The sequence below is a fragment of the Zootoca vivipara genome, chromosome 3 (genome assembly GCF_963506605.1).
Source record: "Zootoca vivipara chromosome 3, rZooViv1.1, whole genome shotgun sequence".
In the NCBI taxonomy this organism is placed as follows: domain Eukaryota; kingdom Metazoa; phylum Chordata; class Lepidosauria; order Squamata; family Lacertidae; genus Zootoca; species Zootoca vivipara.
This window is the reverse complement of record NC_083278.1, coordinates 52,378,111-52,393,297: the sequence shown is the minus strand read 5'-3', so window position 1 is coordinate 52,393,297 and position 15,187 is coordinate 52,378,111. Positions and strand designations below refer to the sequence as shown.

At 37.9% G+C, this 15,187-nt stretch overlaps 1 protein-coding gene across 5 annotated transcripts in view; it reads left to right on the top strand.

The window, feature by feature from the left end:
- Positions 1-11,657, top strand: part of FAM184A (family with sequence similarity 184 member A) — a 65,507-nt gene extending 53,850 nt beyond the window's left edge. The window contains exons 14-19 of one of the 5 annotated variants that reach the window (XR_009557336.1): positions 382-528; positions 4,042-4,159; positions 5,384-5,488; positions 8,241-8,440; positions 9,248-9,341; positions 9,967-10,031. Coding sequence is in view for 4 of the 5 variants with exons in the window: in XM_060272652.1 (XP_060128635.1) it covers positions 382-528; positions 4,042-4,159; positions 5,384-5,488; positions 8,241-8,440; positions 9,967-10,048 (652 nt within the window). In the remaining variant the exon portion in view is untranslated. Of the gene's footprint in view, positions 1-381; positions 529-4,041; positions 4,160-5,383; positions 5,489-8,240; positions 8,441-9,247; positions 9,342-9,966 lie in introns of those variants that run through there. The other 4 variants (XM_060272652.1, XM_060272653.1, XM_060272654.1 and 1 more) reach the window with 4 other exon arrangements.
- Positions 11,658-15,187: the final 3,530 nt, after the last annotated feature.

The following is a 15,187-nucleotide window of genomic DNA, read 5'->3' as shown; positions in this document are numbered from 1 at the left end:
TCATTCATATATGCCCATTTGATGTCAGATGAAGTAACAGTGAAATTTAAGTTTTGGACTGCCCACAATATTTGCAAGTTGCAAAGTTTAGAGGACATTAGCTATTGGTAAGGTACAATCATAAGCTACTATTAAATATTTATTAAAGTGCCCTTAAGTATATTTTTGTTTACATTTCACCATGCTTATTTACAAAGCATTAAAGGAGATGACTTTTTAGTGAAATAAGCTAGACGATTAGAGAAACAAAAATAGCAGAATTAGATTTTGTAGCTCTTTTCAGTGATGCTATGCACAAATCCTTTGCAAACATGGCAGGAAGTCAAGATGAACAAAGCTGGTGTAAGAATAACCTTTTTTAACATAAAACAAATTAAACAGGCTGCATGAACAAGATTTAAACAAGAAACATGAGAAAGAGCTGGATGTCATGACAGCAGACCACATCAGAGAAAGACAAAGCATGCTGGCAGATTTTAATAAGACCCAAGAGCTGCTCAAGGAAATTAATTCAGCTTTGCAAATTTCGTAAGTTTTATTACATTAAACCATTTCGTATGTGGGCAGAGTTTGAATGAAATGATTACAGTATTACAGTATGATGGACATTGGAGAGACATACACAAGTGGAGGCATTTCTCAAAAAGAAGCCGAAACTTGTCTTTTTTTGGTGTACCCACTAACTTTGGTGGAATAATTTAGACCAGGCACCCCCAAACTTTGGCCCTCCAGATGTTTTGGACTACAGTTCCCATCATCCCTGACCACTGGTCCTGTTAGCTAGGGATCATGGAAGTTGTAGGCCAAAACATCTGGAGGGCCGCAGTTTGGGGGTGCCTGGTCTAAATTATTCCACCAAAGTTAGTGGGTACACCAACTTTGGGGATGCCTGACCTAGGCAAGGCTTTCATGGCCCTTTGGAAAACAAGATAAAATATAGTATGTTAGAGAATAGTGCAATCCTATGCATATCTGCTTAGAAGAAAGCCTCATTGACATCAGTGGGTCTTAGGTAAGTATGGATAGGACTGCAACTCAAAATACATTTAAAAGCCTGAGAGAACAAGGATAATGGTGTTGGCAACAGGCAAACTTCCCTGAGGAGGGAATTCCACAAATGTGTCGCTTTTGATAAGGCTCCCTTAGCCTGTCATTAGTGAAAGAACAGTTAGGCAAAATATGGACATATATGAAAAGCATTGAAAAGTTTAATTCTGAAAACTGTGTCTGATTTAATCTCTGTGGCAGATTCATCCTTGACTGTCCCTTTTAAGTCAGTTATCCTTGTCTCTGTCCCTGTCTCGTTGTTTCCTTTTGTCCTGCAATAGCAGTAAAATGTAGTAGAGGAAAAAGAAAGTTTTTGTAGTTTTCTTTCAATTCTGCTGGGGTTTGTAGGAAGTGGAGTTTTGTTATTTTAAACATAAAAATACCTTCCAACTTTCAATCCAAACTTAACAGCAGTGTTTCAGCTTTAGGTAGATTGCTTCAAACACTTGAATATGCCTCTAGATTAAAAAAGAAACCTTAACTTAAAAATTCAACATGGCTTGAAAGCTAGGCTTACAGTCCTTTTCTCTGACATTCGTTTTTCTGTGTGCAGGAGAGTATTCAGTCACATAAGAAGAGCCCTGCTGAATCAGACCAAGACCCATGTATTCCAGCATCCTGTTCTCATAGGGGCCAGCCAAATGTTTTTGGGAAGCCCACAAGCAGGACATGAACACAACAGTACTCTAACCACTTGTAGTCCTCATCAGCTAGCTTTCAGAAGTATGCCACTTCCAATATTGGAGGGAGTTTACAGTCATCATGGCTAGTAACCACTGATAGTGTTATCCTCCAAGAATTTTCTAATCCCCTTTTAAAGCCACCCAAGTTGGTGGTCGTCACTGCATTTTATGGTAGCGAATTCCATTGTTTAACTATATGCTGTATGAAGAAGTACTTCCTTGTGTCTGGCCTAAATCATCCAGCATTCTGCTTCATTGGGTGACCACGGATTCTAGTATTATATGAGAGGGGGGAGCTTATCTCTGCTTTCTCCACACCGTGCATAATTGTATACAGTTCTATCATGTCCATCACTTATTCACCATTTTTTCTAACCAAAAAAGACCTAAATGATGTAACCTTTTCAGAACCTTTTTCCAGCTTTACAGTACAGTCGTCCCTTGGAAGCTTAGTTCCCGAATGTTTTGGCTCCCAAACGTCACAAACCCAGAAGTGACTGTTCCGGTTTGCGAACTATTTTTGGAACGGGGCTTCCGTGGCTTCCAATTGGCTGCAGAAGCTTCCTGCATTGCAGGGGGTTGGACTAGATGACTCTTGGGTCCCTTCCAACTATATGATTCTATGATTCTAGGGAATGTGGAGCAGGTGAACACAACCTCAGTCCCTCGCTGTGCTTAAGCTCCAACCATGCCTGTATTTACTATTTTAATACATTGGCTAACAAATGCATTTTTATATATCTTTGAAGTGAGAATTTAATCTTTAGGAGAAGTACCTCATCATATTACTGCTACATTGGCCTTGGTTTTGATTTTCTTCCATTTTCATTCCCTTTTTATGTGATACTGTTCCTCTTTACACACTCCATCTCCCTTTCTACTTAATAGTTTATTATACGCAAAAGTGTTTGTAAGCATCTCTTGCACTATTTTTGTGCACATGGTTATGGTCAGATTAACAAAAATTGTCCTTGAAAAAACTGCCATATAAGGAAATCTGAGCTACTTGACTCTCTTAAACTTTCCACACAACCAGACTAACAGCAATTAGCCAGGGGCTATAATCTTAGTGCTAGGATATGAGGTGGACTGAATAAACTCTTGTTCATCATCTGTCATTCATCTGAGCCTGAAGCTTAGATAGTAATGTATGATCAAAATCAAGTGTCTACTTCTATATACATACTCTTTTGAAACTGCTGCATTAGATCTAGTCTGAGAGTCAAATTTGGGCTGACTAACTGACTGATAGAAGGTATTTTCTAAGGTATTTTCCCTACTTGTAATTCCAGTACCTCTTCTGAAAGTAATTTTAGAAAAAAGTGCTTTCCATGCAGACATAATTGATAGATAGCTCAGGACAGGTTCACAGCCCAATCATATAAGCCCCAGTTCACACCTGTGCTCCCCACACCCCACAACATGGCCTACCTACACAGATATAACTTATTTGTGAATTAACCCTTTCATTTATTGTCATATGGAAATTAATATTCTGAACCCATTTGTTAGTAGGGTTGCCAGACTCAATAGAGGACAGGACTTCCGTGCCTTTAATTGCCCTGCTCTCTTTTGAGTCTGGAAACCTTAAAGAGAAACCAGCAGACCCTTTGCTTGGAAATTAAATAAAGGGTATGCTCTGGTTTCTCTTTAAGGTTTCCAGACTCAAAAGAGAGCAGGGCAATTAAAGGCACAGAAGTCCTGTCCTCTATTGAGTCTGGCAACCCTATTTGTTAGTGTTAAAGAATATGAATAATGATTCAATACCAAATAGCAATCTACAGTTGTATTCAAAAGTTACTAAACTCTACGAATGCTAGGCTTCATTTTATTAGGCTTTCCTTACAGCTTCTATGTAAATTGGTGTGCTTATTTCCATTCTCTCCTTTAATGCTTCTTCATTCCCTGTTTAAAGCCATCTCACGATTTTCTTGATGTAATTGCTATTTGTCGTTTGTGGCACTTACACTGTTCTTGCTAAATTATTCCTCTGCAGTTAGTCTAATACTGTCTTACACATTTGTGGGTTCGTTTTAGTTGTTTTAGCTTTAATATCTTTTGTGGGGAAGAAGTAAACATTGGTTATGTGGATTCTACTCTGATTATGGCAGATGGTGGCCCACAAGCTCAAAATGTCATTTCCTTTATTGTAGCCAACCATTAAAGAAATCAGTTAGTATGTAGATAGAAGATCGCGTAATAGCTCTGGTGGTTTATTCCTTGAGTTAGTTTGATAGCATGATTTTTATGGCATTATATCTGAACTTCGGACTATTATTAACCCATGGGTGATGTTTTGTCTCCTATAAAGTTTAGAAGAAATGGAAGAAAAATATCAAAACAGGGAATCAAGACCAGAAGATGTACAGCTTATTGCAGAGTTGAAAGACCTGATTGCTGAGAGGGATCAGCTAATAAAGAAACTGATTGTAAGACAGTTTGGTGCTCTTTTGGTATGAGCATGCCAAAGGCTAATAACTCTTGTCAAATCTCCTGAGAATACAGTCCTATTAAAGTAGATTTAAAAGTTAATGTCAATACAGTACATTAATTTTAAAAACTGGATGTGGCTGAAGAAGAAACCTGAGTGTTACTTTCAGTTGTTTATATCTCAGTTACTTTAATTCCAGACCTAGACTCTCCAATTAACCTTGAAGTGATTCTAGATTTTTTTATTAAAAAATCATTTTTTGCTCTCTATGCAGCCCATAAACTACTTAAGATAAAACACTTGCATTGGATACCCCTTAAATTACTTGTTTTTACCGGTATGTAGTAGAGCAGCCATAATCCTGAATGGATTTAGAGCAGGCAGAAGACCCTGTTCTTTTACCACTCTGTAAAGACCTAAATTAAAAATACAAAGTAAGTTCAAAAACATGTTGAAATGAAGTAAGGAATTGCTTCCTTAATTTTAAAGTAATTTTAATGTCTTCTCTCAAAATAATGTTTAGTTTTCCCTGTGCTGTCTTCAGGATTTGGGGGAGCCTTCAACAGGGAACCCTAAGTGAGCTCTCATAAACTGGAGGTGGGGAGTGCAAAATGATAATTCTCTTATCTTCTGAACTTCTTGGATGTTGTGTACAAAGTTAAAAAAACAGTGTTTTAGGGTGGTGGAATAGTGTTCCTGAGTGGCCAATTTCTGTGAGCCACTGCAATTGTTCCTTGCATGCTAGCACAAGGACACATGCCCAACAGGAACTCAGAATCCCATTGTTGCATCCCAGCTATGAGGGATTCTACTGTGGTGGCTTTCCTTGCTGTGATATGGAAGTAACTTGCAATTATGGTTTGGGACATAGATGAAACCAGTGGCATGATCCCAGCCTCCAAAGAACTTTTAAGAAGTTATGAATGCCAATGCAATTCTTTGTACAGCTGTCCATGAAAAAAAGGAACTAGGTAAAAATCCCCATATAGAGGATGAACTTGGATTGCTCTGGCACACTCATTTGAAAATGTAAGAATTATGCTGAGTATGAAAATGATCATCTTTCAGATAATGAGTTACAGATTTGAGTTTTAAGTTCTAAACCTTCAGATTTGGGTAATTAATGAACTCTTGAGTGAGTGAATGTCAATCTGGCCACAGTAACTTAATATCCAAGGTGACTGATAAAGAATTTTATTTTAATCTTTTTGTTATTTATTAGGATGACAAGAAATTCTATCAACTGGAACTAGTCAATAGGGAGACTAACTTCAACAAGGTGTTTAATGCAAGTCCTAATGTTGGTGTTATTAACCCTCTGGTGAAGGTATGTCACACATTTTACAATGTCGAAACTGGGAAAATGTGAATTACTAATATCACACAAATAGAAAGGACCAATAATGCTGTGAAAGACACACAAAAGACAGTCAGCTGCATGTGGTTTTCAACAGCATCAGTAACAATAAGCCATGGTCAGTAATAATGGCTTCTTATCAATGAGCAGTGTAATATTGCATGCTGCTGAATAGTGCCCACTCCTGCACGCCTACCTGCCAGAAAAACAAACTACAAGGGCTGACTTAGCACTGTGTGTAACCTATGCTGTGGTTTTATTTCCCACTAAGCAAAGCACAAGCAGAAAACAAGGGTTGTTCTCCCAAGGCTTGAAGTTTGGTTCTTGGGGAGACAGGATGGGCAGAGTGGAGTGTGCATGATGCAGCAATATGCTCCTGTACTGTATTATGTTTTGGAGTGTGCAGTTTTGTTTTTACAGAATTTTTTCTCTCTTTCCACACCCACCACCGAAAGAAGGCTGCCCTCAGAGACTTCTTTCTATCAGTGGCAAGATGCTGCCAGCAGGGGGGCAGGGCATGAAGGGACAAAAGTCTTTCTCCCCTTTGTGCCTCATACAGGCTTCCTTCTCTCAGTAGTGTCCAAGAGAAGGAAGCCTGCAGGTTCATGTCATATTCTGCCACTGTAGTTTCTCAACTTCCTCTTCCTGGGGTGGGCAAGGAGGCAGAGCTTCCTATGGTCACCCATGTCTTCTAATAAGCAGGTGGGCCATAGCCAGCCATACCTCCTCATCCTCAGGCCCTGACTCCTCCTTTACATTCCTGCTGGTCCTGACAGTGACATGGCATGAGAGAGAAGGGTACAGCACATGCTCGGTGACTCCTTACATTGCAGCCAGGCTCCACTTACTTCAGAGGTTGGTGGTATGCCTCTCCCCTCTGACATGCAGCAACGTCAGATGCTTTTTCCCTGTCCTCCACAACCTGCTGCCTGGGACAACAAACCCAAGCCTTTTCAAGAATTATTGTGGACACGCACGGAGGTTTCCTTTTTCCAAATCTCCACATTGTTAGTCCTTTCTGCAGTTTGATCTCTTAGGCCCCTTCTAGATAACTATTCAATTGTGCAGGGGATGTGCAGTCATTATGAAGTTGTTTCTTGAGATCCAAATCCCATTCCCATAGTGAGCATGCATACTGTGGAGAAAAAGCAAGGGAAGCAGTGTTGGTCTAGAAAAAAAAGTAAAACCCAGTTTGACAATACCTTTTATATCAGGACCAACCAAAACATCACAAATGTTATGGCGAAATTGCAGTTTTGACTTGATTTTTAAAAAGCAAATAACTGTTCGGTTTTTGCAAATTGATAAATGGTTGATACTAAAATCTTATTAGTGGTATCACCAGTTCATCTGTCTGTTGGGAGTCTTGCAGTAAGGATACTTCACTCTGAAGAATAGATCCATGTGTGCCATCTAGTGGAAACAGCCTGGCATGCGGCTGGAAAAACTCACTAAGGTTGCTTTCACACAAGCCTTTTTCCTCTGGAATTGCCATTCTTTGTTCACCCACATTTTACAAAGAATTGGGACAATGTCAGTGTCAAAGTGTAGCTATCAAATGCTTTTAGTATGAAACTCCTGTCATACCTGATTTGTGGCTCTCTTTTTTGTGACAATAAAACACAATTGACCAGCCTGTCCAGCGTAGACAGGAAAGTACTATTGAGGCTTCTTGGGGCTTGTATATGATTAGATAAAAGTTTCCTATTTGCAGTTCCTTCCCATTTCATTGCTTACTGATGATTTGAAACTACTGTATGGTAGTTGTCCCAATTTTATTTTATTTTTCTGTTCTCACCAGGGAGGCTTTAATTACTGGTTTCCTTTCATTATTTTTATTCCTTATAGCTTTATTTTGACATAAAATATGAAAAGAATAATAAACTGAATAGACCTGTAATAAATGTTGCCCCCACCACCACCACAATGAGAACATAAACTGACACTAGAGCAATTAAGAGAGATTGGTTATTCAAGGAGCAATTAAGGAGCTATCCATCAATTCTCCAGTTGGAACCAAGAGGGAAGCAGTTAAACAAGCAAACTTTGTGAACAGGAAAGTTTTAATTGATATTTTAAAAGTCCCTTGTTAAACAAGTTTTATTTGTGAGTAAACATTTTAGAAAGATCATGGCCACAGAAAGAGTGTTGGTGGATAATATAGCCCTATACAAAGTCGTGTGTGGAACCAGGGTGGTGCCATGTTTGACTGGGCCCTCAGCAGCCCCCCATGTGTGGGTCCCTCATTGTGATCTTGATCTAGCCCATTATATACTTTCATAGAGAGGTTTCTTTTCTATCTGTCAGAGTTCCTTTAGGAGTGAAGTTTACTAGTTTTAATTTGCATGGGGATCGGGAAGAGGCTGTAATTAGACTAGAAATTAACAGATTCTCCTACTACATTTCTGTAGTTAGACCTCATGTTAGTGTAAGCAAGAAAGTTAACATTGTTCTTTAAGAAGAGGAATCTGCATACAGACTAAAACTGTCAAAATTATTTAAAGCTAAGCCAAGCTCTTCAATATTGCAGTAAACTGGCTGGAGCATTTAGCTTTCGTATCCCTCTGGAGAATGCTTTAAATGCAGCTGTACTAAAACTGTAATAAATAAATAATATCCAAACCCTCACTTTCAGGTGAAACAAAGAAATGAGAATTTTAAAAGCCCAAGTAATTTCCTTATCTGTACAGGCCCTTCCTTACATTTGTTATTTTCAATGCAGCAAAAGAAGAAGAATGATAAATCAGCAAACAGGTTTGTGAGTGTCCCCAATCTAAGTGCTCTGGAATCTAGTGGAGTGGGCAATGGACATGCTAACCGCCTGGATCCTATTCCAAATTCACCCATCCATGATATTGAGTTCAACAGCAGCAGACCACTTCCACATCCTATACCACCCAAAGAGCCCAAGACGGTTTTGAGGTGAGCACTGCCTCACCAGTTTTTGTTTTTCCTAACTTGGAGAATTTTTTTATTTCTTTTTAGCTGAACCCACATGTCTTTAAGAACAACACAGGAGTACAAATCTTACTTTGGAATCTTAATTTTCACACTATATTTTAAGCCTCTTTACAGTATTCCTTTTTTATTGTAAAACTTGTTGAAATGTAATTCCTCACCCCTTTTCTAATAAGTCTGGAACCCTTCTTTCATTTTTCTAATGAACTACACAGTCAGTATGGTTCATGTGCTTTCAATTGTTTACATTTATGAACAATTGTGTTAAATGTTTGTGTTATTACTAGCTGTCCTTTCAGAATGTTACAATCCCCATATTAAAAGTCTTTATTGTGTAACAGTGGATCTTACCTGACAAAACTGTTTTCTGTGTTAGATGAATGTGTGCTGATTTATTCCCTTTCCTTACCTCAGATAAAATCTTTATTGGAAGCAAGCTTAGAATATGTGTAAATATCTGCATGTATTTAATGCTGGGTTTCAGCATTAAAATACCCAAGTTTAGCTTTGCTTTAGGAAGTGATGGAATGTGTCTTACTATCAGATTAAGTAAAATATATAGTGCTTGATAGTCTGGTGAGTAAAAGCCCTTTCCATCCTGCATCTTAATTCTACTTCAGTGCTACCTGCAAAATATAGTCTGGGGGCAGAAGAGAGAATGATAAAATTTTAAAGTAATTTTTATTATTATTACTAAAGGCAAAGTAGAGTTCCTGTAATATTAAATGTTCCTTATTTTTCCCTGTGCATGTGGTATGCATGTTTGCTCAGGCGTCACTAACATGCATGTGCATGAATTCATGGATTACGATGCTGGAGTTTCCATTGCAAATTATTTCGTGCTTTGTATTACCCCCCAAAAACGGTAGGGATTATTTTATTAATTTTTCTAACAATTACATTTTACTAGCGCGTTAAAGTAATATAAGGATTACATCATGCAGGTATATTTGGGAATTATATTTGTGGGTGGCAAGTGTGTTTGTTTTGCACTGAATTCCTTGTTATAACGTATCTAACCCCATGTGCATGAACCTACAATTCAGTTTGGGCTATGAAACAGTTAAAATACATAGTTTAGTTTTCATTCTGCACGTATTTAAGAATATGATGCTTGCATCATACTTCTGACAACTAATTTGAGCAGAAGAAAAGGATGCTAAAAGAGGATCTTCAAAAAATCGCTTTTCCCCACAGTACTTTTTTTTTAAAAGGCAGCCATCCCATTCATTTCCCCGCCTCCCCAAAAATACTATTTTCCCCCACCCTCTTATGTGGCTTAGTGACCATGTGCTGCTGATGCTCTCCAATGGAGTGGATGATCGGAAATAGTAAAAATGGGCATTAAACTAAATCAGGTTATCCTATGACGTGATACTTGATTTGCAAACATCGTGTGCTATGTATTGGCTTCTTTGTGCTTTTTCCAGGCCTTCTGCATTTTACTGTTGGTTGTAGGTTAAATCTGTCTTTTCTTTTTATGAATTTAGCCCTCCTCAGACTGAAGCTTCTCCAATGGCTTCACCCGATCCACAACGTCAGGAATGGTTTGCCCGTTACTTCACATTCTGAGAGATTATTTTTGTGTGTGGCACAGTGTGGTGTGGACTGTTCATAAGAGCATGACCTTAAAATAAACCCTTATGTGAAAAAGCTTACCTGTAATATGTCAAACACTGTGAATGAGAAAGTATTTTGTCTCTCTGATTTGAAAATGCACTGTATTTTATGTGATATTTGTTGGAATCACTTGACATGGTAATATAAATGTGCTTAATGACACTTTTATTTTTATTTAAAATGGAAGAGTATTTAAACTTTGTAATTACTGCATAACAAATTTTCGTAGAAGAAACTTAAAGCTTCCTACCCATTTTCCTATAAATATGTATTTTCTTTGGTTTCAGGAAAGGCTTTCTCCCTCCTGTCTCCCATCCCAAATGCAATCAGTTGCATGGTTATTGTATATCAAAATAAACTGTCAACAGTTTAAAAATCAGACTGTGGGAAGATATGTTTAAATCCTTCTATTTTTATTTAGTTATCTTGTAGAACTTGACTTTAAAAATTGTGTTTACTCTAAAAGTGGTGAAGAATGCAAAATAAATAACAGTAGTATAGCTGATGGCCTTTAGAGTGATTTTAAGAACATAGTAAGAACATGGCATCCTTATTTCTTATCTACAACTGATCTGCCCTTTAGTAATTATAATTACTATATTTTAATGTTGAATTTCATCAAACTTTTGTCAAATATTTTATAAATACCTACAAAGACAGTGCTCTTTAGAACATGTGGGGTACTACACTATGTAATGCTGTATTAATGAATAATCATTTATGGAAATCTGCATTTTGAGGACATTATAATTTGGGGGCAAAACTCAGGCTTTACAAAAAAAATAGTGCTAAATCAATTATGCATAATAAAGCATGCCAATCTTTCATTAGAGCTCCAGCATACTTAACTTACAAAGAAAGATGTTCCATCGTCCATTATAAAATTAAGCCAGGGACCACATGACCTTTTTCATATGGCAAATGAGCCTGATTTTCCACTCTATTACACTTGTCTTACAGATGTGCAATCTCTCTGGCAGCAAATATGTAATACCATGGCAAATCTGGTTTATATACTTTTGTTGATGATGTCGTCAATTCCAAGATTACCACAATGCAGCTGACACTGGTAATCTCAGGGAGAATTTTTTTTTTCTTTTATGAATGTACTTTCAGATCTGATATTTGTATCTTTAAAAAGGGGGGGTTGCTTGGTTATTTTAAATAAGATTTTTATCCTTAGATACAGAATTATAGCTCTTCATTATTTCTGCTGAAGCCCTGACCATGTCTTCCCATTATGCAAAAACATAATCAAAGGTACCATCAATAGTTACAAAAAGTTTTATATGTAGCATATGTATAAAAGAATAATTTGTATGTTTTCATATAAAATATAAAATATTCTAAATCAGAATTTTAAAAATGTATCTCTTGCAAACTCAGCCTGAAAGCTTCACTGGAAGCAGTGTTCTAATGTTTTGCTGCTAATCTAAAGCAGTGTTTGGCAGATACTCTATGGTTGATGGATTTAACTGTAGGTATATGCAGCCTTTACATTAGAAGAAAGCCATATTGAGTCAAAGTCAGATTTCTTGGCTGTTGTGTGAAATAAAACACACTGGATGATTTTGCTATGATGTTCTGAAGTATTTATTGTGTTGTGTTTTTTCTTCTTTGAGGTCACTACATTATTTTATCAAAAGAGCTCTAAAAGTGAGAAAGATTTGCACCTGGTATGGATAGGTATAGCAATCTTTAAAGTTTACTTTCCTTCTATTTTCTTGTTTACAAAATGCTCTTCATGGGGGAAGATGAGTATTGCTAGCCATGCTGCCTTACAGAAAACCTTATTCATTTCAGAGAAACTACTAACTGAGCAACCCTAATAAGTGTTAAAGAGCGCTTAGGTGTCCTGAAACAGTTTTAAAACTTGCCTTAAAAGGCCTGTAATGAGCTAGATGCGTAAATCATCTTCCAAAAATCATCCTCTCATATCAGCAACTCATGTATCCTTCACATATAAAGTCTCCTTCATCTGTACTTTGGGGCTGGCTGCACTGCACAATCTTGAGGACAGGTCCCCACAGCTTTTTCCTTTATGTGGTGTACACATAAAAGTGACTTGATTAAGTCAAGCTGTCCACTATCTCCAATGGGAAATTTGCATTATTTAAGCTTATTCTTACATTCCACATACAGGAATTAGAAAGTTTGTGGACATAACGTTTAAAAATATTGCTTTACTTATCAATTCTAGATGGGAAAACCCCTCACCATTCATACTATCCTTATCCATTTTTTAAAACACAAACTCCCTTTCTCCTCCCACCTCCCACAAGCAAAATACAAGCCCCCGCCCCAGTTAGACTATTTTAGGTTGATGATTTCTGTGGTCCAAACCTGTGTGTGTGTGTTGTGGGAAATGCTGTGCTCTACTCCTTTAAATGTGTTTTCAAAGATGCCTACATAGTATGTCACTATATCATATAGCATGGGCAAGGCTTGATGGCAAAAGTGGATGAAGTTACACCATAAGACAAAGAAACATAAGAAAGTTTAGGCAGGACTACACCATAATAATAATAATAATAATAATAATAATAATAATAATAATAATAATAATAATAATATATTATTTATACACCGCCCATCTGCCTGGGTTTCCCCAGCCACACTGGGCAGCTTCCAACAGAATATTAAAATACAATAACCTATTAAACATTAAAAGATGGAAAAATAATTCCACAGCTTTTTAAACATCCTGATCAAATGGGTTTTGTTTTACTGTTTTTGTTTTTAACCTGTCCTTCGCTTCAGAGTAATTCAGACGCTTGCTCCACCTTGCCCTTCTGCTCTAATATTTTTGTATGTGTCTATCTGTGGCCTCTATGCCTTCAGCTCTCTCAACAGCCTGTTCCAATCCCCAAATGCCTATGCCAGTTTAATCTTATTTGCACCACAAGGTTGGAACTCCCTGTGATGCCACTTCTCTCTGCTAGTCAGTTGCAGCAAGAACAGTCTTAGGGCATCTTAAAGACTTAACAGATTTATTGTGGCATAAACTTTCATGGACTAAAATCATCATCTGCTGGATCTGATGCATCTAATGAAATGAATTCTATTGCACAGAAGCTTATGCCACAACAAATAAAACTGTTACTCTTTAAGATACTGCCCTGACTCTTTGCTGTGCTTTTTTTCTGAAGCAGTTCTTTAAACCTCAAATCCTCATTCCTAGCTGTAATAACCAAGTGAGAGATACATTGTTTGTATTTGTTCCTTGCAATTGTCATTTCTTGCTCCCCTACCCTCTTGCTCTTCCCACTATCAAAATTTAGATTCTTAAGTCCATTGGTTGTTTATGAACCTAGGCAAAACACTAAGCTTATTGATGGCACTTAAGATAATAATAAAAATGCTGTAAAAATCATCACAAGGTCCTTTGAGGAATCCTGGGAGAATGCAAACTGGGCATAAGGAGATAATAATTTTCAGCAATATAAGTATGCTGAGAACGAATCATTATGTCAGTTGTCATTTTCTAAGTTGCTCTCCCCACCAACACACACAACTTTTAAAATAATAGGTTCTAACTTGTGGGAATGCACATTGATAAGATATTTACACATACATTGCTCCTCAGAAATGGATGAATAAAGGAAACTCTCGTCACTCTCTGTTTGTTAACATTTGTAATGGAACCCAAAAAGCATGCTGTGAGCAAAAGGCAATTCTTGTATAAACACAGTTGCTTATGATTTATGCTGATTCTGCTCTGTATGATGTAACCATGGGTCTTAAGGAAAGTCCATATCCTGTTCTGTACCTTGTCACCAATTTGGTGGTGTCCAAAAAGAAGGTCAGCTAAACTGAGCATCTGCATGCTCCACCTTTATCACTGGAATTAAGACCACAATAGATTAGCTAAGCTGTTAGCTGTTACCACCTACTGAACATAGAACAGTACAACTCTACAGTAGCTTGGGTACAAAGCCCAAGACGACAATACTATAGGTTGCCTGTGAAACCGACTATTTTGTAGTTGCAGTGGCATCATTGGCACCAGTGTATTGGCAGGAGAGAAACAAAGGTCAGCCCTCAGGGAAGAATGAAGGCAGAAAGGAGCACTGGGTAAGGTCATACTTTATTTTATTAAGGCATTTTCTACAATTTAAAACAGGTGGCTAACTTGCAGAGCTTCTGATGTAGTTTTTTTTTTTACCACAATTCCCTTTAATCCCAGCTATGCTGGCTGGGACTGGTAGCTGTAGTTCAGTGGCAGCTGGAGGGCCACAGATTAGCCACCTCTGTTGTAAAGACTTCAGTCATGAGGGTTCATGGGGGGAAATAGAAACATGTGCCACCCCACCCCAGGAAATTCCACTTCATAGAAGTCAGCATATGACCCATTTTATGGCCTCTCCTACTACAGTCCTGACTATTATCAGACACACAGAGAAAGGTATTAGATGAATCAGCAGCAATGCAGCACATAAACAAAGAAACAACTCACAATGCAGCTAAGAAAAAGTGCCACAGCAGTCATTGTACCCAGTTGCTTCTGGATGGAGGACTGCGGGCAAGTTCTCAAACTTTGTTTTTTTTTTAAGTGTTCAAAGGACTTCCTATACAGTATCTCAGTAATGCTTCCAGCAGTTTGATGAGGTAGGCCAGTATTATCATCCCCATGTCGGACATAGAGGCAGAGACTGAGAATGCCTGTGGTGGGATTGAGTAATTTGTAGCTCTCCAGATGTTGGATTCTAACTTTCATCTGCTCCTGCCAGCATGGCAAGCCACCAGTGAGTATGGGATTTGTAGTCCAGCAGTACCTGGGAGTCCACAGTTCAGTCCTTGTCCCCACAAGTTTAAGGTTTTTTAAAAGCAGATTTTCCTACTGTATGGAAACTGAATGCATTCTACCTTTATATATTGTTGCACACCACCCTAATCTCCAAGCAGTGTGACATTCCAGGGGTTTCAGGAGCTTAACCAGGGATCCGCTTCCTTGAAATGAGAGACAGCAGAGACTGTGTTGTCTTTATGATACATGGGTTTATTTACACATCTATACAACCTGAGCCTACAATGGAGGGATTCACAGCATTAACACGCTAGGTCTTGCTTCTCCCATAGTCACAGCCTTGG